The 26,785-nt window shown below is 35.2% G+C and overlaps 1 protein-coding gene across 13 annotated transcripts in view; it reads right to left on the bottom strand.

Moving 5' to 3' along the window:
* Positions 1-26,785, bottom strand: part of LOC132375919 (serine/threonine-protein kinase MRCK alpha) — a 319,426-nt gene that overhangs the window by 203,245 nt on the left and 89,396 nt on the right. For all 13 annotated transcript variants that reach the window (XM_059941356.1, XM_059941262.1, XM_059941244.1 and 10 more), the window contains exons 3-4: positions 15,346-15,429; positions 5,663-5,758 (exon numbers count right to left, since the gene is read on the bottom strand). In XM_059941356.1, the coding sequence (XP_059797339.1) occupies positions 5,663-5,758; positions 15,346-15,429 (180 nt within the window). The remainder of the gene's footprint in view (positions 1-5,662; positions 5,759-15,345; positions 15,430-26,785) is intronic.

Raw genomic sequence — 26,785 nt, 5'->3', positions numbered from 1 at the left:
TTGGCATTTGGACATTTTATTTCTGTATCTATATATATTTCTATACTTATAGCAAAATGTAGATTTTTAAGCAATCCATAAATATACAGTGTTATATATATCTACCATAGAATTCATTGTCATAGTGGATTTTAGTCCTTATCCAAAAACATCTGAAAAGTCATCATGATAAACTGTTATAATTTTGCTAAGCAAATAATTGGCATGTGTTTGATTTACTCTTAATTTTGCTGACAAATCTATGCAGATTATATTTGTACTGATACATTCATCCCTAAAATTTCATATAAGTATGGTAAATTCAAGTCAAATATTCCATTCAATTTAACAACTGAGCAACTAAGATGTGCAAAGCTCTATGTTATGACTTTTAAACAATTCTGACTATAACCCACAAAAATAATATGGTTTATATGATTATTCAGTAACCATTATAAAAGAAATGTCATGAAACAATATTTACTCTTACTATTTGAACTCTGTCATTTTCTAGTCTATTTAATTTCTTAAATGCTGGTGCAACCTACTAAATTGATTTTATGACTCACAATTTGAAGTTTGAAAAACACTTTTATACTCTGGAAGCATGTACGGGGTACAAAGACAAGTAATGACCCTGTTTGAACACCTGAACCTGGCCTGAAATCAGATAAACTTCACGGCTATTAAGTTACATTAACCTCTAATTATATTTTAGCTAAAGATAGCAGGGTTCATGTCATCTATTTAAAAATTTTTTAAGTTATACCAAAAAAATCAAAGATGTATACATACATAGGTTAATCATATAACAGCAGTACTAAAAAATGTAAAGCTAAAATGAAATAAAGATTAATTCAAATTGGGAATTCTGGAAATACTGTTAAGATGCAGAATTTGAGTACAATTCTAAAGTATTAGCTAGACTTCAACAGGACTAGTGGAAGGAAGAGGAAGGAGTGGCACTAGTATGAAAGATATCATGGACAATAAAAACAAAGACAAAAAGTAAACGAATACAGAGAATGCTCAAGAATGGAGGGTATTCCCTCCACTGAGGCTGAAACAGAGAATTTGGGCAGGCACAATATTTCCAGTCATATCTTTTTATTTACCACTATACTATATTTAACACTATTAATGGTTTTCTCTACCAACTCTCCTTTCAGTTTCCACGGTGCAGTATTTTGATTCTCTTTCTTGCTCTGACCATTTCCACTAGTTTTCTACTTCTTGGGGTGCCCTATCTCCAACTTCTCTAGGCAAACTTGTTTTCTCATTTTACAAGCACTGCTCAGTGATTCTCATTTACTCCTTGTATTCACTGTTACCTACAAAAGGCGTTGGCCAAGTTTTCCTGTAAAGGACCAGAGAGTAAATACTTTAGGCTTGGCAGGCCAAGAGGCAAAATCAAGGATATTATATAGGTACATATATAATAAGAGAGAGAACAAATTTCCACACATTTCATTAGCAAAATGCAAAATATAATAATGATAAGTGAATACAATTTTTGTAACATGTACTACGAATGAGAAAATGTAATTCTTTTGTGGGGAGAGGGGAATAGAACAGTTTGCTTAACTGGGCTCAAAGTTAGTATTCCCTATCATCAAAAACCTACTGCAAATGTAAATCTGCCTCTGTACTGAGATTCTACATATTTCATCTGTGAAACTCTATTCACAAAGACAGGTACTGCCAAATACTCATATCAGTTCATGAGTATGTAATTTTGATTGAGCATATTCCTCTACTTGAAATGCATTTATAGAATGCTATTAAAATTTTCTCCTGATTCTTGTGTATAAGTATGTCATTACTGCGGATTAACCACTTCTAACTGAAATTTAGGTGGAAGTTCTCAACTGCCCAGTTAAATGGATGTTGAACTACAAACATTTGCTTTGCACTTGCATCAAGTTCCAAAAATTGCTGCTAAAACTGTAGTTTGAGCTCAAAAGATCTATCGGCTGCAAATCTATGTGGAAATGGAGATCTCACTCCTTTTTACTTTTGACAGCATGGGAAGTAGATACAGCAGCTTGACATTACTTGTGATTCAAACAATGTCAGTTGTCAAAATGACTTCACCATAGCATAGTTTTGCATATAAGTGTTGTTTTGCCTTGTAATTTTATTTTAAATTTATTTTTAAAACATATCAAGTCTACAGGAAAAGCTAATTTCCAGGCCTTTTCAATACTTCATAATAATGGTTGAGGGTGGGGTTTTTTGTTCAGAAATATTTCAATCGGTCCTTTGTTCAAAATATCGCAATAAAACGTTACCACTGCAAAACCAGTGAATGGCTGTATGGTACAGCAAGAATGTTTAACTTTGATTTCTGATAAAAATCCATGGAAATGATAATAGTTGTTTCCAAAAAACTGAATGAAGCGCAACGTTGATACTACTGGTTCAACACATGATAGATTCAAATATTTGCTGCAAACTACCTGCTGATTAATAAGACAACATCTACATGCTTTAAGCAACTAATATTTTCATATGATTTGTAAATCTGTTGAAATAAGCCTTTTCCTGCTCATACATATTTTTACCACTCTCAATTGTAATATGTTTTAGCAGATTCCAATTCAGGTTGTACCAAATCAGTGTTTTCTCAACTTCTTTGAAAATAATATGACTGTAATGATTCCACACAAGATATTCATAGAGGCTAACTCCTCAGCTATTTCAAATTCAAACACTGACTCCTCAAGTAACAAGGACTGAGCAGAATCAGCACCATCTTTCAACTCAAGAGTCAAAGAAACCCTCTCAATGTGACAGGAAATGATTATTTCCCTGTTTTTAAAATCCACCATTGATGCTGCTCCCACTGTCCTGGATTCTTGAAGCAACTGTTCTCACCAAAAGGCTAATAGTCTTAGACAAGTTTATTTTCTGTGGACACATTTCTTTGGCTGCTGAAATCAAACATGATTTAATTAACTCAAGATTGTTAAATGGCTTTCCTTGCTTGGCTAGTAAATGAGCCACTCAGGAACTTACTACAGTTGCAGCCTCATTTTCATTTTTTATTTTGTGAAAAAATTCTGCTGTGATAAGATATTGTTTTAAATTTTCTAACTTTTCTGACTGCTGCTTTCCTGTGAGTTAGGAATTTTGTGATGAGTGCTCAGTTTGGCAATGTAGACATTTATTGTATTCTATTAGTACAAGTGAAGTGTAGTTGTGCAATAAACACTATGCCGTAACTTAATTCATTAACAAAATAATCCACGCTCTACTGTGCCTTAAAAGCATGATACTGAAAAGTCTACTTTTCTTACTTTGACATGAGGCATATGCACTGTTAATTTTAAAAATAATAAAACGTCATGATATAGCACTTGAAATGCTATCAAGTTATAAATTGAAAGGCTATCAAGTTATAAATGTCACTGCACTTTGTAGTCTGACTCAGCGCAAAGCAATGAGTAACACATATAGCGTGTTACCCTCTGTCACAGTGCCAATCTCCATCACAACTAGTCAACTCTGCCACAAAGCAGCCATAGATAATACATAAATCAATGGGCATGGCTGTGTGTCAATAAAACTTTATGAACACTGAAATTTGAACTTTATATAATATTCACATGTCATAAAATACTCTTCTTTTGATTTTTTCCAACTACTTAAAAATATAAAAACAATTCTTAGCTTGCTGGCTGTACGAAAATAGGTGGCGAGCCAGATTTGAGCTGCAGGCCACAATTTGCCAAAATCTGATCTATAAGAACTCCAAGACACCCTCAGAAACACCAGACTTACATATCTAACCCATTAAATGGATCACATGACAATTCAAACCCAACATATATCAAATTAAACTAATCATCTTCCCACCTACTTTAAATTTTCTCTTCCTCCTATATTCCCCAACTCAATTCATCACCTACCAACCACTGAATCCCACAAGTCAGACACCAGAAAGCTGGGAATCATTCTGACTCCTCTCTCCTCCACTGACACTCACTCAAACACAACAAGTTCTAATTATTTTACTTCTTAAATAGTACCTGAAACCATCCCCTTCCACTGTCACCTTTATTCAATCCCTCATTATCTGTCACCTGAATATTGTCTCCTAATTAGTCGCTCTAGTTTTGCCCCCTGAAATCCATCTTTAACACTGCTGCTAGGATGTTCTATATAAAATATAAAACTGATTATCACACTATCCTTAAAACCCTCCTGGAAATTAGAATAAAATTTGAACTCTTCTGCATGGCCTACACTCTGGAAGCCTCATTTTACACCTCTCTCCCCTCCTTATCATAATCACACTAGCCTTCCTTTCATCCCTCAAACCATCTCAGTCCTTTCCTGCCACAAACCTTTCTACAGTCCTAAAATAGCAGCTTCCAAACTTGCTCTGTGAAAGAACCCTGAGAAAGCATGAAGGAAAGTGGAAGGAGGAAGCTAAGAGATCAGTCAGGGCAGTTGCGTTTCTATATGCTTCATTGTATAGACTTTCAGATATAATGTCATTTTACAAAACACACACAGTAGAGTTCCATGATCAAAAAAATATTTGTTTTTGAAACTCATAACTGTAAAAGTCTAATTTCCTTACCATAACGTATAAGGTGCTATATTATGTGACTCTCTCATCTCTCCTCCCTCATCCCCAAGCCTCTTTTTCTATCCTGCATCAAGCGGAACATAACAGGTGGCTTCAAATCTCCATGCTCACCAAGCCATCTCCGCCTCTTCTCCCTTCTTGTTTTAGCCAATGTACATTTGCCTTAGAAGAGCCCTTCTTGACTTCATACCTTTGAATAAATGTTATATTTTTCTTATACGAAACAATGTGAAAATATTATTTACTTGACTGTGAATTCCTTGTCTGGTTCCCCTCACAAGAATGTAAGAATAAGAAAAGAGATCCTTTGTCTGTCTTGTTCACTACTGAGTCTCTAGAATCTAAAGAACAATGCCTAGCACACAGCACATGTCCAATAAATATCTATCAACTTAATGAAAAATGTCTTCTTAATGTTTACATCCCAGTACATAGTAGTAGTAGCTGGCACAAAGCAGGAACTCAACACATGTACGCTAAAAAATAAACCTTGAAATAACAACTGGGGTCAGAAAATGAAGAGCTCGGAATAACAGACCAAGGAGTTGTACACACTACTGTGACAGATATCACCTGTTTTCCTATTTACTTGTTCATCTCTTCAATCTTCAATTGGTAGTGCTTCTAACAGTTTGATTTTCCTCCAAGCTCTTTCCTAACTTCTTTTGTCAAGTGGTTCATGATGCTCATATAAAATTAAGACACAGCCTAGATATTAAATATGGCTCTACTTAAAGTAACACATGACAACTTCAAAAAATATGTAAAATTCTAAATAGTAATAGAATACTACAAATAAGATACCTTGAGAAAATCATGGAAAAAAATCCTGACCACCTTTTATAGAATGTAAATCTGTTTGGATTTAGTTTTGACGTATTTATGAAAAAACACAAAAAATTCCAATGGAACGGTATTGAATTACCCAGGGAAAGAAATCACATATCAAAATAAACAACTTATACTCCAAAATTCAGTGGTTTTCTAAATAACATTTACATTTAAATAATGCTTAAGAGAAAATAATGCTAAATTCTGCCAATAAAAAATTAATAAGGATATAGAGACATATAAAAAGATTCTTACTAAGTTATTGTCATCTTGGAAAGCATAATGCAAAGTTGTAATCCATTTATTGTCTCCATTCACTAACACATCCCTTTCTTCACGAAAACACGCTGTCTGAAAAGGAAAAAAACATTTTTTTAGATGAAGAATACTTCATGTAAAACTAGGAAATATATTATGCAAACAATTGCTTAAAATATTTATTACACTTTCCGTTCTGAAAAGGGAATACATCTAATATTATATGACTTTCCAATAAGTCAAGTTTCAAAGAACCCTCAGAAATTGAACAACTGGAACAGTTCACTTAAAAGTATTTTATATTTAAAAATACTGTTGTAGTTCAAAAAAACCAGAAAAATACACAGAATTATTTAACAGCCATGGTCCAATCTACCATCTAGATAATATAAATGTCAACATTTTGTCACATTTACTTCTGATCTTTTTGTTATTAAGAAAATATGATACAAGTTGTAGCCTTCTTATTCCTAGAGCATTCCTGTCCTTTCTCCCTCTGAGAAAATGAATAATCTGAAGTTAGTATATATTCTTCCCATCACATGCTTTATTACACATGTATGTGTCCAAAAACAATAGAATTGTTTTGTGTTTTGAAAACTTCCATGAATAGTGTAATTTCATCTATCCCTTTGCAACGAGATCCCTTTTTACTCAATAATGGCTGTTTACCTTTTAATTGCTGTGGTATTCCATTGTATGAATACAGCAGAATTTATTTATGTAACCCCCCAATCATGAAAATCACCCAATTTTGCGTTATTTCAATGCTGCAATGAATATATTTGTACAAATGTACAGTAAGTCCCCTACATACGAACCTTCAAATTGTGAACTTTCAAAGATGTGAACGTGTGTTGGCATGTCCAATCACGTAAGTTAGTTCACCTGTCTGGCATATGTTGCCACATGCAGCATCCTCTACAAGTGGTTGTGCTTTTGTGTATACTTTACTGTACAGCACTGTATAGAGTACAGTAGTACAGTATTTTTATTTCAAGCCCAGGATGTCTGGAAGCAAGTGTAAAAGCAGCGGTGATGTAGCTGGTACAGTACTACTCAGACGTCACTGGATCGTTTTTTCAAGAGGGTAGATAGAATTGAATCCAGCAAGGAACCAGAACCTGTGCCATCAACGTCAGGCGTGAGTGAAATTGCAGCTTGCCCTCCGTCTCCTATTGCTGATGATCCTTCAGCCCTACCATCTCCCACCTCCTCTCCCTCCTCCAGTCAGTAACTCTTCTTGCCTGTTCAGTTGATGCCAGCCCCTGTATGCCAGCTGTCGTACTGTACTACTGTACTTTTCAAGGTACTGTACTGTAAGATTAAAAATGTTTTATTTTTTGTGTTTGCTTTTTATGTAATATTTGTGTGAAAAGTATTATATACCTATTACAGTACAGTACTATATAGCCGACTGTGTTAGTTGGACACCTAGGCTAACTTTGTTGGACTTACAAACAGGTTGGACTTACGAACGCACTCTAGGGAACGGAACTCGTTCGTTGTAGGGGACTTGCAAGAGTTTCCCTACAGTATACACCTGGAAACAGAAATACTAGTTTTAAGCGTTTTCAGCTTTACCAGATTCAGCCAATTTTGTTTCCTAAGTGGTATACCAGTTACTACCCTCACCCCAGTGTATGAAATCTCCCCTTTTCCCCACATCCTCAACTACACTTGGCATTGTTAAACTTTTAAGTGTGTGTCAATATGATGGGTGTGAAATAATATCTCATCATTCTTTTAATTAACATATTCCTAATTACAGGTGCAAATAAATCTTTTTTTGTTGCACTCATATTTTGTAATTAATTTTTATTGGAGTATAGTTGCTTTACAATGTTGTGTTAGTTTCTACTGTACAGCAAAGTGCATCAGCTATATGTATACATATATCCCCTCTTTTTTGGATTTCCTTCCCATTTAGGTCACCACAGAGCATCGAGTAGAGTTCCCTGTAAATAAATAATTTTACATATGCTTATTGGACATCTGAGTTTTCTCTTTGAAAAACTCCCTTTGCCCATTTTCTCTAATGAATTGTCTTTTTCTTACTGATTTATAAAAGTTTTAATTTATTCTGAGGATATATTTCCACTATTATAAAGATATATCCTGGAGAACCTTAGAAATGTGTGGCTAAAAATAAAAAATAATTTATATGATACTTTATAATTCTATAATATATCTTTAAATTTTTAATTAAAAAGCTGCTATGCCAAAAAGAACTGAAAGGTACAGCAGAAATTAAAAGTCTCCCTGAGTCACACCCTGATAGTTTCACTGTCCACCTGTTATGTCCAGAGGTTACTACCAATAACTCAGCTGAATTTCTTCTCAGAAAATTTCTGTATACACATAAGCATATAAACACACACACACACACACACACACACACACACACACACACACACACACTATATTCATATGGCATCCCATCTCCCCTATCTTTTCTTCCTTTACACAAATGAGATCACAGTGCTCCGTAAGTCGTTTTTTTTCAAGTAATAATATATCTGAACAGCTTTCCACACCAGTACATAGAGACCTAATTTTTCTTAATGGCTGTACCACATTCCATACACACTGAAAAACCATCATACAGTATTCTACACATAGCAGGTGCCTAATAATTTATTTCCCACAAGATAAATTCAACAGCCATGATATACAAAACAATTAGCATTACTTGATTTACCCTAATTACGTACCTTAATTTTTTTCCACATATTTCCATAAATTTTATTTGATGCAATAGAATTTCCAAAGCCATTTATTAAACAGCATCACCAAGGAAAATTTTAAAAACAAATAAAGCTTAAACCAAATGAATGGGCAGTTTTACCTGTCAATTCAACTATTAAAATCTACAATATTATGCTTTCGTTCACTTTAGGGGGAAAATAGAATCACTTGACATACAACTAACTTATGTTTTAGACTTTAACTGACCTGAAATTATGGTTTGCTGCTAACATTTTAGAGAGGTGGTGAAGTCTGTCAAGCCTAGGAGACTCCTTTCTCCTGGCTTTATCTTACCAGGACAACTATCTGAAATTGTAAAGACACTTCCAGCTAGAATCTGGAAATGTGACTGACTGATGACTCCAAACTAAATAATGACTCCAAACTAAATAAAGCTCCAAAGACTACCTGTCAACAGAACAGATTAACTTTAGTAGATTCTAATCTATTCTAAACTATGTAGTGAAAAAATAAATTAATTTTTAAAAACATAAAATATAAACTATAATATAAAATTTTAAACATATACAAGAGAAAGCAGTAAAATAATCCCCTGCCCCCAATGTACCCATCAACCAATTTCAACAATTATTTTATTGTTCAATCTTACTTCATCTACACTCTCACCCACTTACCACCACCCTTCCTCCACGCACATACATGCAAACACTCACACATATGTATATACACAGAGGATTTTTTTGAAGCAAATCTCAGACATCATATGATTTTATCCATACATACTTAGGTATTATAGACTATTCCTATTAATGCCTCAGATACTTAGTTTAGATGTGAAGCATAGTCTCCTTTTTTGCTTCAGTATATCACACTGTCCTCAGTTGGTTGTCACAGCTGAGGAGGGGTGAGGGGTAATGCTACCAGCATCTAGTGGGAAGAGGCCAGGGATGCTGCTTCACATCCTACAATGAATAGGACAGCCCCCAGATGGAATTACCTGGCCTCAAACGTCGTAAGTGCCACTGCTGAAAAACCCTGTTCTAGATCAATATTAACCCAATCATGATTCATGTATACCAAGGATTCAATATAAAGACATTTAATAATGTCCATTTCAATTACATTTTTGAAAAAACTAAGTAAGATTTTTTTTAAATCCTCCCTTAAAAAAAAGAATATTTGAGTCTCTAAGAATGCAATCATCACAAAGGAGAGGTTACTGGAGACCATACAGCTTCTTCAGATTCTGTCACTCAGTTTCTATTCAGCCAAACATTCTGCTTGCACAGTGATGGTTTTGAGTGTTGTGCAGTTTTACATTGTTAATATTCAGTTATATACTGTTTAAATTTTATCCTTAATGGGTTATTGGTTAAAAAGAAAGAAGAAAAGGAATACCTATGCTGAAACAGAAGTTAATACAGACCATATAGAAATGATAATAATTCTGCAAAACTGTCACATGATTCTCTTCCCTAGATCCAAAGTCTCCCTGAGACACACCCTGACTAGTCACACCCTAAATATACATAAACCAGTACTATCACAGTTAAACTAAGATATATTATTCCTCCACTTATGGTATAGAGACAATTATCTTTATTTAATAAATAAGATAACTGAGCCTTGATCATCAGATCAACATTCTTATACAGAATATCCAAATTGCCCAAATACTTGGAAATCACATGTTAAAATGAGAAAATCCATTCATGATATATCTACTTTGGCTTCTAATTTATAAGTAATAAAGACTTATCTCACCCATGAAGTATTACCACAAAAAAAGACTTTCAAATAATAATTGAATCATTCTCTCTAAGCTAATGTTTGAGGGGAAAAAAGTCAAGTTTTTTTTTTATTTTTAAAAAATAAACAAGTGGAATTTTAAATTGCAAAATGCAAGAACTTCAAATATCAGCTCTTACACACCAAAGCATCAATTTACTTTTAAATCTCCACATTAATATATATTTGGTGACCAAATCAAACATGAGACACGTCACATAAATCATTTGATAACATCCATAATTGGCAAATGTGTGAGAAAACAGACATGTTTACATACTATGAGTGCAAAGATATACTGATCCAACTTTTTTTAGAAGACAATTTGGCAATAGCTATCGAAGTTTAAAGGTATACCCGTCCCACACAACCCAGGAGTTCCACTACTGAGGAATTTAATCTGGGGAGTGGATAAATTCTAGAGTCAGCAGGACGTGAAAATCCCTTAGCGTAAAAATTATCCTTAAAATCCCTTCAACCTCAGCATACACAACCTGGAGTACCTAAGGGTAGCCAACAGCAATATCTCTGATTAACAGTATTTCACAGCCCTTTCTATTTTATTTTTTTTAATTAATTAATTTATTTATATTTACTTTTGGCTGTGTTGGGTCTTTGTTTCTGTGCGAGGGCTTTCTCTAGTTGCGGCGAGCGGGGGCCACTCTTCATCGCGGTGCGCGGGCCTCTCACTATCGCGGCCTCTCTTGCTGCGGAGCAAAACTCCAGACGCGCAGGCTCAGCAGTTGTGGCTCACCGGCCCAGTTTCCCCGCAGCGTGTGGGATCTTCCCAGACCAGGGCCCGAACCCGTGTGCCCTGCATTGGCAGGCAGACTCTCAACCACTGCGCCACCAGGGAAGCCCAGCCCTTTCTATTTCTATGTTACATTGCATATACTTCTTAGGTGGCGTGACTAGTTCTGATGCACTATTTTCTCTCTTGTTTTGAAATTTCTCTTTGCTAAACACACATAGTTAGATTTGGTGAAATAACCAAATAAAAATAATAAAAAGGTGGAAATAATCTAAATGCCCATCAACGTTTAAAAAAAAAATCATCCTACTAAACAATATATCCATTCAGTATAATGAAACTATTAAAAAGAATCAGGTAGGGCTTCCCTGGTGGCGCAGTGGTTAAGAATCCGCCTGCCAATGCAGGCGACACGGGTTCGAGCCCTGGTCCGGGAAGATCCCACATGCCGGGGAGCAACCATGCCCATGAGCCACAACTACTGAAGCCCACGTGCCTAGAGCCCGTGCTCCACAACAAGAGAAGCCACTGCAATGAGAAGCCTGCGCACTGCAACGAAGAGTAACCCCTGCTCACCACAACTAGAGAAAAGTCCGCACGCAGCAACAAGAACCCAACGCAGCCAAAAATAAAATAAAAAATAAATACTTTATTTTTTAAAAAAAAGAATTAGGTAAATGTATAAATATGGAAATGGAAAAATCCAATATATATTATTAAGTGATAAAAGCACTGTGAAAAAAATCAGCCTTTTAATATGATTCCAGTATAGTAAAATTTTCTATTAAGGATAAATAAGAAACTCTTAATAATGATTTACTTTGAACAGAAAGACTGGACATCTGAGGGACGGGGAAAAAAAGCTTTCATTTTTTTACTTGTTATTTTCTAGAGTGCTTACATTTTCTTTTTTTACTATACTAGCAGATCAGGAAGTAGAGGCAGTTCCAATCTAATGACCTCAATTCATTACTACTATTAACTACTGCTGCTACTACTACTGGCACATACATGTATAAAAATAATAAAACAGGGCTAACAGCAATAACAAAAATAAGACAATAGGCATAAACCAGTACTATCACAGTTAAACTAAGATATATTATTCCTCCACTTATGGTATAGAGACAATTATCTTTATTTAATAAATAAGATAACTGAGCCTTGGAAAGGTTTGACTCTTGAGATGGAGAGCATTTCTGTAAACTATACTGCATCTTTCAACGAAATGAGTAAGACATCTCCTATATGAGTGAAATCAATAAGAGGTGAATAAATTTGAAGTGAAAGTAAAATTCATAGAATAGATTAGGAGAAGTTAACTTAAGGGATTGTTGACATACTAACAAAGTTTGTAAATGATGACCCTTTAGAGATATTAATCTTTGTAACTATAAGATTTACTAATTATCTATCTGCCAGGTATAGAAAGAGACAAATTTCCTAGTATCTTCAAATAATCCATGTCCCACTAATTATATATCTGTTACATACCTTAAATAGAAATAAATATGACAAACAGGTTGGAGGTAAATCTCTGAATAGTGTTCTAAAGTATCAACAATACACAGATTTAAAAAGTAAGAAATTTTGCTGCTCATTTGTAATTCATTAAGCATCACTGGTAGGACCAGTTTTCCAAAATTAGATAAGCAATGATCAGAATGGGTTTCTTTTTAATGTTTTTTTAAAAAAGGATTTGACAATTCAAGCACAGAAGTATAATTCCATCCTACTTTAAAATGAATTCCTTTTTAAAAGTTTCAATGTAGAATTTCTTCCTGAAAAATGAAAGTTTCAAATAGTTTGAGGCAAGTTCCTTTCAAATACTGAACCAGCCTTGTATCCCTCAAATAAACCCCACTTGGTCATGGTGTATGATTTGTTTTATATATTGCTGAACTCTATTTGCTAATATTTTCTTAAGGATATTTGCATCTATGTTCATGAGGCATATTGATCTTTAACTTTCTTTGTATGGTCCTTATCTGGTTATTCCATCAGAATAATACTGACCTCAAGGAATGAGTGACATTCCTTGGGTCCCAAGGCCCCTAGCTGTTCCACATTCTCTCTGCCTTTCAGAGTCTTTGTATATCTGTTTTATATGTAATGTCCATGGTCTTTAGCTGTACTTAATGGGAAAGATAGGAAGAAGCACATCTATTCCATCTTGCCCCAGAAACAGAACATATTAATGACTTTTAATTCAACAAAATAATATTTAATTTTTAATTATTCCTGTTTTATCTTCAATTTTGCCACTTCCTCCAGTGAGTAATGAAAGTTAAACCAGTTACTCTTTCTTTTCAAAATTCTTCCCCAACATACATACACTACCAAACGTAAAATAGATAGCTAGTGGGAAGCAGCCGCATAGCACAGGGAGATCGGTGCTTTGTGACCACATAGAGGGGTGGGATAGGGAGGGTGGGAGGGAGGGAGATGCAAGAGGGAAGAGATATGGGGACATATGTATATGTATAACTGATTCACTTTGTTATAAAGCAGAAACTAATACACCATTGTAAAGCAATTATACTCCAATAAAGATGTTAAAAAAAAAAATTCTTCCCCAACATATCCAACATCATAAAAAGTAAGTACAAACTTTAATTAAATTTTTTAAAAGTTCTAACCCTGGAACACTAAACCACTACAATTATGAGTTCTGCGAAACAATTAGAACATAATTCTTTACTAATTGTTAATAATAAGACTTATTGTTCCAACTGCTGGCAATGCTGTCAGCCCCTCCAGGCTTTGCCTCAGCCACCGAAAGCCTACTAGTCCAAGGCCATGTCCTTCTGGAGGCAGCCCGTATCCAATGACTAACTAACTGAGGCAAGTGCATAAAGGTCAACCATTTGGCCCAAGGCAGGACAACTCTGAAGGACCATTTCTGCTCCACGGATCCCTGTTGGATCAACAGAGGCTGAAGGGGCAGCTTGACTTCTCCCTGACAAAACATATTTCACCTCCTTTCCCATCTGTCAATGTCAATTTCAAAAGCACCCCCTAATAAACAGACTGCATACTAAACTCAATCTCAGTGTTTATTATGGAAACATATTGTGGAAAATATGACCAGTGACAGTAAGGCAATTCAGTTTTAGGGAAATACAAAAGTAAACATTGAAGTTATTGAATATAACGGGCACTGGCACATATGTCAGAGAGTGACATAAAACTTTCCAGATACACTTTTAAACATGATTTTATTACCTCTGTAATTACCTCTGGGAGGTAAAGAGGGGCTGGACTTGGGCGGGGTATAGTCAAAGAGTACTTTAGCTTTATCTGTAATGTGCTATTATTTGTTTTACAAAGAATATATCTGTAATTTCATGTGTGCAGTTTTTTTCAGTAGGCAAGTAGAAAAAAAAGACTGAAAGCAAAACTTGCCCAAAATGTTATTAATTCTAAGTGATGGAATACAAGTGATTATTAGTTTCTTCTTTGTGTTTTGTTATTTCTTCAAATTTTCTAAAAGAAAGAAATATTGAAATATTTACTTTCACTACCACAGTATGTATCCAACATCATGGGAACCATTTTTGCTTTTCCCTATTTTGCTGTTTTTCAGGTTGCTACAAGTACTGGTATATACAGAAAGATTTCTAAGGGCTAATTTATCATTATCCTCTTATGAATCTTACTACCCTCTAGAGCTAACACTCAGCCTACTCAGCAGTATAATCCTTCTGTAAGTTAAAATATTAAAATACTTCCACACCGGTAAGTTCTGCTTCCCTGAGGCCTCTGAATGCCCTACCTCACTGAGCAACTCACTATAACCCAGAACAGCAGGAGACCTCCAGAACCACTCCCCAAATTTATGTGTAATGTCAGGTTTGACATACATATCGGCTATTAGATATTTTCAACATCATTCCAGTCTTTCCCTCAAATCTAGCACCAAGATTAAAATGCTGACAACTCTTGCAACAGCAGATTTTACTCCCATTTTTAATAATATAAAACAAAACATAAATTTAACTGCACAGTCAGCAATAAACAGAATTCTTACAGGCCATATTCAAAATTCCTGCTGAATTTGCTTATAGCAGAATGCAGATAAATAATATAAACAAGTTATATCAAATTGGATGTCAATCACTACAAAATTTCTTCCTATAAAAGAAACTGGTTTCCACACATCCTTTTAACATAAGTGTCTAAGCCTGACATTCTAAGGGTTTCCATTTGGTTTTCAGATAATATTAAAATAGCATCACAAATGTAACATTCATCATAACTATATCATAATTGTGAATTATTGAATTTGTCTCTTAGGCCTTAAAAAATAATGCCATCGTAGATAAAAGGTTACTAAATGATACTTAAAGACCTATTGGCTCTCTATAATTTTATTTTTCTCTAAAAATATTTCTAAAATATTATTTAAATATTCCAATAATTAGAATCTTACCTCAGCTCTTTTCAGCATTTCCCATTTATTCAATATTTTCATGGCAAATACTTTATCTGCATTTTTTAGTTTCACTACAGCAACCTAGGAAAGGAAATACAACTTTTAAAATGTGACAAATAATACTTTTTTCAGTCATCCATTTTCCTTTTTCCTCTCTGTAAAAAAAAATAAATACCAAAATTATCAGATTTCTATGCAATTCAAATTCTAAGATCCTAAATCAAATAATATTGTCAGTTGAAAAAGTTACATTAGTGAACATGTGCCAAACAAACAACTGTGTTTTTGAACATGGTGTCGGTTGGTGATTGTATATTATATTCTTGTTTTCAAGTTTTCTGCTCTGGAATTTAAACTCAATATCTACTATCACTAAGAAATTGACCAAAATGTACCAAATGAAATAACTAGAGCTTAAGCACTGCATGCCAAATTCCAACACGATGCTACAGGGAAAACCAGCTGCCAAAACAAACATGTTCCATAGGGATCAAACAGTATGACATAAACTGACATGCCACATATTCTTACACACTATACCACAACCCCCAACGTGCGCACACACACACAACCTGAAGATCAATTAAGGCTAACATCTCTACAAATTGTAGACTTCACACATACCTTTCCAACAAAAAAAGGAACAGATATTTCTGTATTTTGTATTTTAGTTATGGCTCAAAAAACTGTCAAATACAAATAAGTAATCCCCTATTTTCACTCTCAACAAACTGATTACATTTCTGTTTCTACTTCTCTCCCTCAGTTTGACTAGATAACCTCAAAGGGCCCTTGCAGCTCACTTGGGATGCTATAGAGCAGAGACTGAACTACATAAGAGGAGACAAAGGCTGTTTCCAGTTACTGGGGGTGGGTGGAGTAGGGAGAAGACAAATACTACTCTAATGTGCAGAAGGAGAAAACAAACTATATACAACATATCTTCAAACAGTTCAAAAGGATAGTTCTAAGCATAGAGAATAGGTTTAAACTCAAGTCCAAAATTTTTTAAATCTTAATAGCAAATGTACATATCAGGGGCACTTAATAAATTTATTTTTGGATCAGAGTGCAATAACAATAATATGACTATATAATTAAAATCAGTGTATAATACTATAATATTATCTAAACTAGAATACATCTTGGTAATTGTCATAAATGGTTATACTAATGACTGTGATTACAGTTTCTCATCAATTAAAATGGTGGGAAGGAAGAAGAAATATCTCAAATTCATATGCAGTCACTTTAGTCTTTAGTCATAACTGGTCATATCTGCAGAAATGACGGATCAGTTGGTTCATGTTTAAAGAAAAGGGGCTGTACAAGATATAGAAACAACCTAAATACCCAATGACAGGTGAATGGATAAAGAAAACGGAATGTTATTCAGCCATAAAAAAGAAGGAAATCTTGCTTTTGTGACAACATGGGTGAACCTAGAGGACATTATACTAAGTGAAATAAGCCAGAAACAGAAAGACAAAAACTGTATGATCTCACTTCTATGGGAAATCTGAAAAAGGTGAACTCACAGAAACAGAAAATTCTATTTCTAGAATTCTAATTCTAGAAAGGTGGTGAAAGGGGCTGGGAGTTGAGGGAAACGGGGAGATGTTGGTCAAAGGGTACAAATTTCCAGTTATAAGATGAGAGATGAGTAAGTTCTGGGGGTCTAATGTACAGTATGGTGACTACAGTTAACAGTATTGTATTATATACTTGGAAGTTGCTAGAAAGTAGATCTAAATGTTCTCACCACAAAAAAAGGCGGGGGTGGGGGGGGTGGGGAGTGCTATGATAAAGAGCGAGGAAAAACTTGAAACATTTTTTCACTAGGATCTCTGAAAGTCTGAAAACGCAAGTTTCACTATTCTGTAGACTCAAATCATATGCTGCACAACTGGGAGCACAAACAGACGGAAGGACAGGAGCATAGAGCTAGACATGCCTGCATTTAAGACAGGGAAGAGATAAGGACGGCCATCACTTAAGCCCTCTCTTATTCTGATTTAGGGAAGAATGGCTGAAAGACTCCAACACTTAGATTTGTCCTTCTCAGGTCATGTGGTGTGAAAAGAACTCCTCCCAGCACTGTGTGATTCACGAATTTTCTATGCATTTGAGTATATAAGTATCTGATGATAACCAGTATCGTAGCAGCAGTATTCACCAACACATATTGAGTGTGTCCTAAATGCCAGTTACTCTTCTAAGAGTTTTATGAAGGTCCACAATCCCTTACCTGCAATTCTAAAAGCCAAATGGTTTTCACAACTCATTTGGCAACATATACTGACATCAGGCTAAGCATAGTTTTGGGGGAGTTTTGTTTTCTTTTTAATCTCAGTGTAAAGATAAACATGCTTCACTGCAGAAACACCAATGCATTTGTTTATGAGGTTCTGCTCAAAACCCCAATAGGACTGTTATATAAAATAGAGTGTATGTATTAAATTACCTTTCTAAAATCCAAATAATATTGGAACCAAAACCACCTCTGGATTATAGAGCTGTGCAGCAGAAATAAGCTAGCACTTACTGAACACTCAAACACTGAGCTAGCACTTATTGTGGCTGTTCAGGGTAGTGGTGATAGCATGGACTCTACAGCCAGACTCGGGTTATACACAAGTATAAAATATTAAAACAGGGTCTGGCACTTAATAGGTGTTCAATAAGCAATAGCTATTATTATGTGTCAAGCATTGCACTAAGCACATTATAGCCCAATCTCTCAACTGTTGTTTACTCTATCACTAATATGTGGTAGACGTTATACATCCTAATTTCTTCAATTTCTGTAACTAGGAAATAAGAAGCTTGATCTCTTCAACTTCCAACTTCATAAATTTATACCCATGACACATACATCAACATAGAAATATAGTTAGAAATATCCTCAAATAAACACATATATACACAAATAAAAACTAAGCCACAATATTTACGCGTGCTTTCCAACAGTAAAATATTGTAAATAACTTAAATATTCTGAAAGGTGAAAGTGACTGAATATATCACAAACAATAGAAAATTATTAATATTCTTGAAAATGTTAAAGAATACTATTTAATAGGGAAAGTTCACAATATATTGTTTAAAAGAAGTTTATTAAAATTTGTACACTAAAATTAATTTTTTTACATATAAACATAAAGTATATAGCTATACATTTCTATGCCATATTTATTCTGAGAAAGACAGGCATCAAAACATTTTAAAAATCAGGTATTTCTAGGGGATATGATTTCTATTCCCCTTTCTACATTTTCTGTACAGAACATATAAAATTTGAAGCATGGGGTGGGATAGTATGGAATACCATACCTCATCCTGATCATGAAATGACCACTAATTACTGAGGTATTTATAGTGTGGCTGATAATGGCCAAAATGAGACCCATACTACACATCTATGTGATAATCAGGAATGCCATGCTGCTGCAGGGTGAAAAACATTCTCAAAGCTATCTTACAACAGTTTCATGAGCTGCCTAAAAACTCTTCTGGAATGAGGTGGGATGTGGTGAAATAAAAATGTCAGTTCACCAAAGGGGAAACGGGGTGAGGGAGGGATAAATTAGGAGTTTGGGATTAGCAGATACAAACTACTATATATAAAATAAACAACAAGGTCCTACTGTATAGCACAGGGAACTGCATTCAATATCCTGTAATAAACCATAATGGAAAAGAATATGAAAAATATGTGTCTGTATCACTTTGCTGTACACCAGAAACCAACACAACATTGTAAATCAGCTATACTTCAATTTTTTTAAAAGTCAGTTCAGAAAATATTCTTAAATTATCAAATTGATGACATGATGAGACAAGAATATGAAGTTGATGAAGTGATAAAATAAAACTGATCTTGCTTTTCTCCTTTAACACTACAGATCATTTTCACGTTCATTTCATAAAGAAGAAGGAGGAGGAGGGGGAGGAGGAGGGGGAGGAGAAGGGGGAGGACGAGGGGGAGGACGAGGGGGAGGACGAGGGGGAGGAGAAGGAGAAGAAGAAGAAGAAGAAGAAGAAGGAGAAGAAGATTCTCCTAGAAATCTAACTTCAGGTTCTAGATTTTCAAGAACCACAGCTAACTGACATATAAGAGGTTAGTATGTTAAAATGTCCTTTCTTATATAATTTGATCAAAATGAAAAGTACACTTAGTATGGATGGGAAGATGATAAATTTAATACAGAACAAAGACATGTTTTTAAAAACACCAAATATAGAGCTGTCTTTAAAGACAGCATATTAAAAGCACTATGATGTTAGAAAAACTGCAAACGCTACAGAAAAATCAGTAGGTGACAAATGTAAATGAATGAGTTCTTAAACACGATTTAAGAATCATGACTTATAGATACATCATATAACTTAGGAATGATCATACTATATTAAACAGAATTTCAATATCCAAGAAGCAGCTGGCATGCAGTCCTACAAATCTAGTCTACATTCAATATATCCAGAATTTGCCATACCTCCTCCTCTAGTCCATACCATTCCCATCTACCATGATGTCTTGCCTGGACTATCCTACCTAGCCTCTCTACTTCTGCTCTCACGGCCCAAAATCTGTTCTCAAAACATCAGCCACAGTGATTCTGTTTAAACTAGCTCAGATCATGACACTCTGCTCCAAAACTTCAGTTTCTGATCTCTCTCCATGTAAAAGTCAAAGTCCTTGCTATAACTCCTAAGTAGCATGGTCCAACATATCGTGGTCTCCCAGATCTCATATTTCTCTCCTCCTAGATCACTCTCTCCAAACATACTGGTCACCTTGTTCAATCTCAACTTAGTGTTTCTGCACTTATTGTTCTGTAGGTCTCAAATGGTCTTTCCCCCCTATAGCTACATGGTTTGCTCTCTCACTCCCTCCCTAAAATGTCATTCTGCCCTTTCACACTTTCTATCCCATGTCTTTGCTTCCTTTTCCCCTTAGCTCTTTTTACTTAACAAACTGTATATTCTATTTATGTATTTTGCTTACTGTTTGCCTCACTCACTAGAACATGAGCTCTATGTGGGTGGGTATTATCTTTTTCTCATTTGTTCACTAGTATGTGCCCAGTGCTTGGGAATCAATAGGTATGCAATAAATATTTACTGAATAAATCACGAGTGATTTGTAATCTATATGAGTGTATATACATAGAAAGTTGAAAGGCATCAATATGCTCAGCTTCAAGTACACTACTAAATTGATACTGAAACTCAAAAATAAGGCATTATGATAAAAGAGATACAATTCTGTATCTTAAGGTTTAAGTGTGTACCAGATTATTCCAGCTCACATTGCTCTCTTAACAATTATGTATGGCTTTTAAAGTCTCAACTTCACAACTTAGCTTTTATTATCTTTTGTGTATTGTTACTGTTCACTATTTATTGCTCCGTGTCTTTGTCTCCTTTTTATCTCTGCTGTGTAATGTCTACCATCACTTATCATTAATAATAATAAACAAAAACACTCATTTATAGAAAGCTTACTGTGACTGGCACTGGGCTGAGCACAATGCATATACTGCCAAAATCAATTCCTACACCGCTCTGAAGTAGGTTCTACAGTCCTCACTACCTGATGACAGAGCTAGAGTTATTTACTGCTATGAGTACTGAATAGTTCTCCAGGTTCTTGAAGAGATCTTCCCATTCATCATGCCTATAGTCTTGATTCCTATTGCCATGTTAATGGTGATCATTGTTCATCTGTATGGAAATCACTGTATTTGTTTTTTATAAACTGTTCTGTTAGTGATCAGTCTGTATTCAAAATATTTAATAAAAAAATACTGAGTCTCTTTAACAAGCAAACTAAAAACACTACAAAGTGTTCACTAAACCAGCTAGAGGTATCCTCTCTATGGAGTTGTAACTTATATATATAGTAGTGATAGTCAAAATATTTAGAAATTGGTACGGCATGGGCATTGACCAATTAGAGCAGACACCGGCTATAAAAATATAGTATGCCCATGCCAGTGTGCCCCTATGTACTGAAGACTAGCCCATATACAGAGGCTATCAAAGGTGAATCATGCAATATAACTTCAAACTTCTTTCACTCTCCCTTGACTCCCAGGAGAGCCAGGGTACAGAGTTTTTAAGGAAGAATGAGTGGCTAAAAATAATTCTCCTTTCAGACCCTAAGACTAGGTTATGCAGACACATTAGGGCCTAGTTATGGTAATTAGAGGAAGCAAGCTAATTAAAAGCTTTTGACACCTGAAGCAGGGGTAGCAGGCCAAAGCAGCAAGCTTTCACAACAAGCTCTGAAGCCCAGAAGCCTTGAAGCTGCCGGAGCAAGGCTGGAGCAGGCAGAAGCGGTGAGCCACCAGGAAACTGTGGACAGGCAACACCCAGGGCGTAAGTTAAAGGTTTTCCTGAAAGCAAAAAGGAAAACCCAGCGTTAAGTTAAGCAGTAATTGACAACAATTGAGTCGTAGAGAGAAGGTTCTTAACTCGTAGAGCTGTTGATTTTCAATTATATCTTGCTCCTTTATTATTTCCCATAATTTACGCATTTCTTATAGGAGGTACATAAATTATGCTTTCATTTTCAGAGTCATTTTGTTTTGTTTTGTTTAACGAAAAAGCATAATTGAGAGAAATGCCGTTTCTGTCAGATATCCATGCCAGAGATGAACCTATCCACTGGGTCTGTATAATACCTAATGACAAATTCCTGATAGAAGACAAAATACTTTGGAGAAAAAAAAATTATCTCTTTAGGGCTGTCTTTGCCTTTTGAAATCTATTAGTTGATAACTACTACAGGGTATGTAAGGCCACCAGAGATATTTTAACCAGGAATGAATAACTAAGCAGTAAGAGCTCATAATCCAGCCAATACTACTTTTCTGTACAAAATTCACTGTGTCTTAAAATAGAGTAAATTATCTACAATCTATTTGTTGCTTTTATTTTACATACTTTAATTGATATACATACAGAGCAAGGAGAGGGAGAAAGGAAGGAAGGAAGGGAGAGAGGGAGGTGGGAAGGAGGGAAGGGAGGGAGGAGAGGAGGGAAGGGAGGGAGGGAGGAAAGAAAGAAAAAAAGGAAGGAAGGAAGGAAGGAAGAAAGAAGGAAAGAAAGAAAGAAAAGAAAGAAAGAAAGAAAGAACGAACGAAAGAAAGAAAGAAAGGAAGGAAGGAAGAAAGGAAGGAAGAAAGGAAGAGAGAGAGAAAGGAAGGAAGGAAGGAGAAGAGAAAAGAAAAGAAAAGGAAGGAAGGCACCTTCTCATACTAAATCTCAAATATTATCAGCCATGCATTAAATACTCTGAATTGACTCTGGATCACACTGGCCTATGACCAGGCAGGACTTATTCTCAGTCCACTGACAGCCAGACTGCTGTCTGCAGCAGCCCACTCCCGACCCTGCACTCATTCTTCAATTCTTCCAAGCATTAGGACTATAGAGCAAATATCACTGTCCTTAACTATCTGCCTCACTTAATCCTAATGAGTAACTATAAGCAATTCTCCAGGGCCCTGTCCTTTTCTTCAGTCCCTTTTATGGAAAAAAATATATAAACAAATACACATATTATTTAAGCATTTATATTATTGCTTTATTTTTTTCCATAGTTCAATCTCAACTGAGCCCTAAATCCATCTGCAGCCTCACCATTAATCCCTTGTCCTTTACCAATCTTGTAAAATAACCTGTGCCACCCTGCCACCACCATCTATCCTATCCCTGACCTATCCAAACCTTACCCTGCAATTAATGACCTGGTAGCCTACTTCACAGAAAATAGATCCTTCACATTCCCTCATACCACCTTTAAATGTTTCTATATTTCTACTTCTCCCTACTTCTTTTCCTTTTGAGCCCAAGGAAGAAGTGTCCCCACCACTTGCAAGGATAACAGTATCATCTGAGATCTTAACGCCAGACTCTCCCCTTCTTTTTCTTCTTTCCCTTGTTCCATTAAAGATTTATTTCTGGACTTCAAGCCTTCTTTCTTATGGCTCCTGAACACCAATTGATAAACTTTTCCATGACCAGCTCCCATCCAAAAACAAAACGTAAAACAAAAACTTTATTGCCATCCTACCTTCCCCTCAAGAAAGTGGTATCACATCCCTTTTTCCACAAGGTATCATTTCTCCATAAAGCACATTTGTAAAGAGTACTATATGCTTGCTTTTTCCACTTGTTCATCATTTGTTTCTCAGCCTCTTTCAATCACCTATTTCAATCTAGTTGCTATTTCCCTCTACTGGACTGAAATTACTCTCTCAAAGATCAATAATGACCTTCCAAATTCCAAATAAAATACATTGTTCTCAACTCTCATCTGTTTCAACCTCTCTTCATTATTGGACATCACTGACAATCAATATACTTCCCTACTTATTCTTTTTTCTGTAACCTATTAAATGATTTTCCCCAAGGATCTCTACTCCACTTTTTTTATATTTCCTCTCCTTCCTGACCTGTATTATCTATTCCATATGCCCTAATTAATATCTCTACGCTGATGACTCCTAAATCCTTATCTCCTAATAGGTAGACCCATACTTCTAGTTACCTATTAGTCATCTCTCTAGAATGTTCAGCAAATATTTCAAATTTAAGAAGTCAAAAAGCTGCACGTTAAACTCATTTACTCAGGTTGCATACCTCAGTCATCCATGATTTCTACCTTTAACTTATCACTGACATCCAAAGTGACTTCTTTAACAGTCTGTCTATCCCACCCATCCTTCTTGCCCACTGGCCTAGTTCAAGCCCTCATTATTTCATCTGAAAAATGACAATAGGTTCCTTTTTGACCACCTTACTATATGTCAGACATTACGCTAACTGCTGAGAATACAAAGAAATAAAAGAGCCCTTGCTCTCAAAAATCTCACAGTCCAGTGTGGGAAACATAACTAAACAGATAATTATAGTACAACATGAAAGGAAAGGTAACAACAAGGTCCTATAAAAAGCACAGAAGAGAGATTCCTAAGCCAAAAGGCAGGAGAAAGGAGGGAGGTATGTAATCCGTGAATATCTATGTTAACATTTCTTGGAAGAGGTTATTGACATATGAGTCTTACACAGTGAGCCCCAGAAAAAGGGGACCAAGGGGGGTCTGACTGGAGAGAGGGAATATTTTGGGAAATGGGGGCAGCATGAGCAAGGCACAGAAGCAAGTGCTATCTGTGCGGGGGAGAGGGCTGAAGACAATCAGGGATAATAAGCAGTTTTCTTTCTTAGGAAAGGTTTTCGTCACAGCAGGGAATAGCTAGAAATCAAAGTGAAGGATCCAAATAATGGAAGAGTTTGTATGCCACGCTAATCAACTAGAACCTTAAAATGTAGATAATAGGGAACCATTCTTCATATTTGGTTGTAGCTACATAACTTTAATAGCTCTGTGGAGAATGGTTCTGAGGCAGGGAAAGAAATGAGAAGGTTACAGCAGTAGCTGAGGTGAAAGATACTGAGGACCTAACTAAGGAAGACAGGAAGAAATTCAAGAAATACTTAGGATAAAAAAAATCAATGATTAATTGAATGACGTGGAGGCTAGAGAGTGAGAAATCCAGCATCTCCCTCTCTCTGGTCTCTTCTCTACCAAATCCTTCCTCTACACTATCAGTATTATCTTTCTTATCATTCTGATTCTATCACTACTCTGCTTATTAACATTTGATAGGACTCCCATTCCTGTGAAATAACGTTCCTTAGACTAGCATACCAAATCATTCACTGCATCTGCCCAAGAAAACTTTCAATCCTCTTCTTTCACTACCAACAACAAAAACCCTATATTCCAGGCACAAGATCACTAACTGCTCCCTGAATAAAAGAAATGCACTTAAAAGAAAAAAATAACTATTTTGATTCTTTTAGACTATTATTATAGAAAATTTATAAAACTGAAGTGTGAAAAAAAAAAAGAAAGCCACAGATAACATTATTTCATAGAGAAAATGACTCTGAAATCATGTTTGTCCATATCATTTCAACCAGCAAGGTCCTCTTCTAGAAGTTTCTTCTAGAAGTAATTATTTAGAAAAGCATCTGAAATACAGTGAAAGCCTTTTGTACAAAAATGCTTTGGAGAGCATTATTTCTAATATAGAAAAAATAGAACAACCTAAATATTTCATTCATTTTTTATGTATTAAGCACCTACTATGTACTAGACACTGTTGTAGGTGCTGGGGAATTGCAGTGAACTGACAGGGAAAAAATTCCTATATTCTTGGAGCATACATTCCAGCTTAACATTATTGTTAACTAAATTACAGAGCTTCCACATAATGGACTTCAATGGAGCCATTAGAAATCAGGTTTAAAAGAAATGTTTCAACATATGGGGAAAAGACTTAAAATATTTGGTTAGAAAAGCTGGTTAGATATCAATGTTTATAAAACTATCCCAATTTTATTACCTATGAATAGAAATAAAATTGGAAAGAAATGCCCCCAAAATTACAGAAGTAGATCTCAATGCTGGGTACCTTTCCCTCTTGTAGATTAGACTGTGATCCTAATCAAGGGTATGGAACATGTTTGGATTATAGTATATAATTAATAAGTATTTTTTTCATTAGTCAAAATAAAGAAGCATGAAAGAAAAAAAGAACTTCATTTTTCTGTTTTTAATCTCCAATAAGGAAAATTATTATATTTAAAAGTATTGTGCTAAGTACTGAGTATAATGAATAAAGAAATTTAGTCCTTGCCTTCACTAAGAGTCTATTGGTGAAGACAAACATTAAACACAGAAATAAGGAATTTAAAAGTTAAAAGTATAAGTGCTAGGAAGAAGTTGTACAAGGTTCTCACCTTCCCCATTAGAAAGATAAAAGTATCTTACATCTTCACTCCCATTTTTATAAACTCATTAAGCTACTGATTTCATTTTCCCATTCAGTTCTTTCACTGATTGCATTCTGCCATCAATTCTTTCACTCATTTGCAAATATGTAATGATTTTAAAGAAGCAACAGTAGTAACAAAATATATTTTGTTAGGCCGAGATGACCTCCACTTTCTCTGAAAACACAATATCCATTAATATTGGCCTTAAATATAATGCATGAGTCATTTCAAAGTATCTGCAGGAACTGTATCAATAAAAGGTGAGTGCCTGGGCAAATTCACTCTGCTCTACTTCCCATTTCTGTAAAACTTATCCTGCTGCTTTTTTATTCCTAGAGTTCAAATTTGGAGTGAATAAAAATAGTCTATCTTTAAAGCAAGAAAGGTTCTACCCTCTCTATTAGACTCAAGAGACAAGTGTTGAAAAACAAAGGAGTAATTCTCCTTCACTTCTGTCCACGATTAACAAGTGGATTAAGACTCAAGACTTGTCCTCTAGCAATCAGCCTAGAAGCCCGTATCTTAATATGACTCTGTTCCACTAGCAAATGAGTTTCTAAGGCTGACTGGAAACCTCAATTCA

The sequence above is a fragment of the Balaenoptera ricei genome, chromosome 1 (genome assembly GCF_028023285.1).
Source record: "Balaenoptera ricei isolate mBalRic1 chromosome 1, mBalRic1.hap2, whole genome shotgun sequence".
Taxonomy (NCBI): domain Eukaryota; kingdom Metazoa; phylum Chordata; class Mammalia; order Artiodactyla; family Balaenopteridae; genus Balaenoptera; species Balaenoptera ricei.
This window is presented reverse-complemented; position numbering and strand designations above follow the sequence as displayed.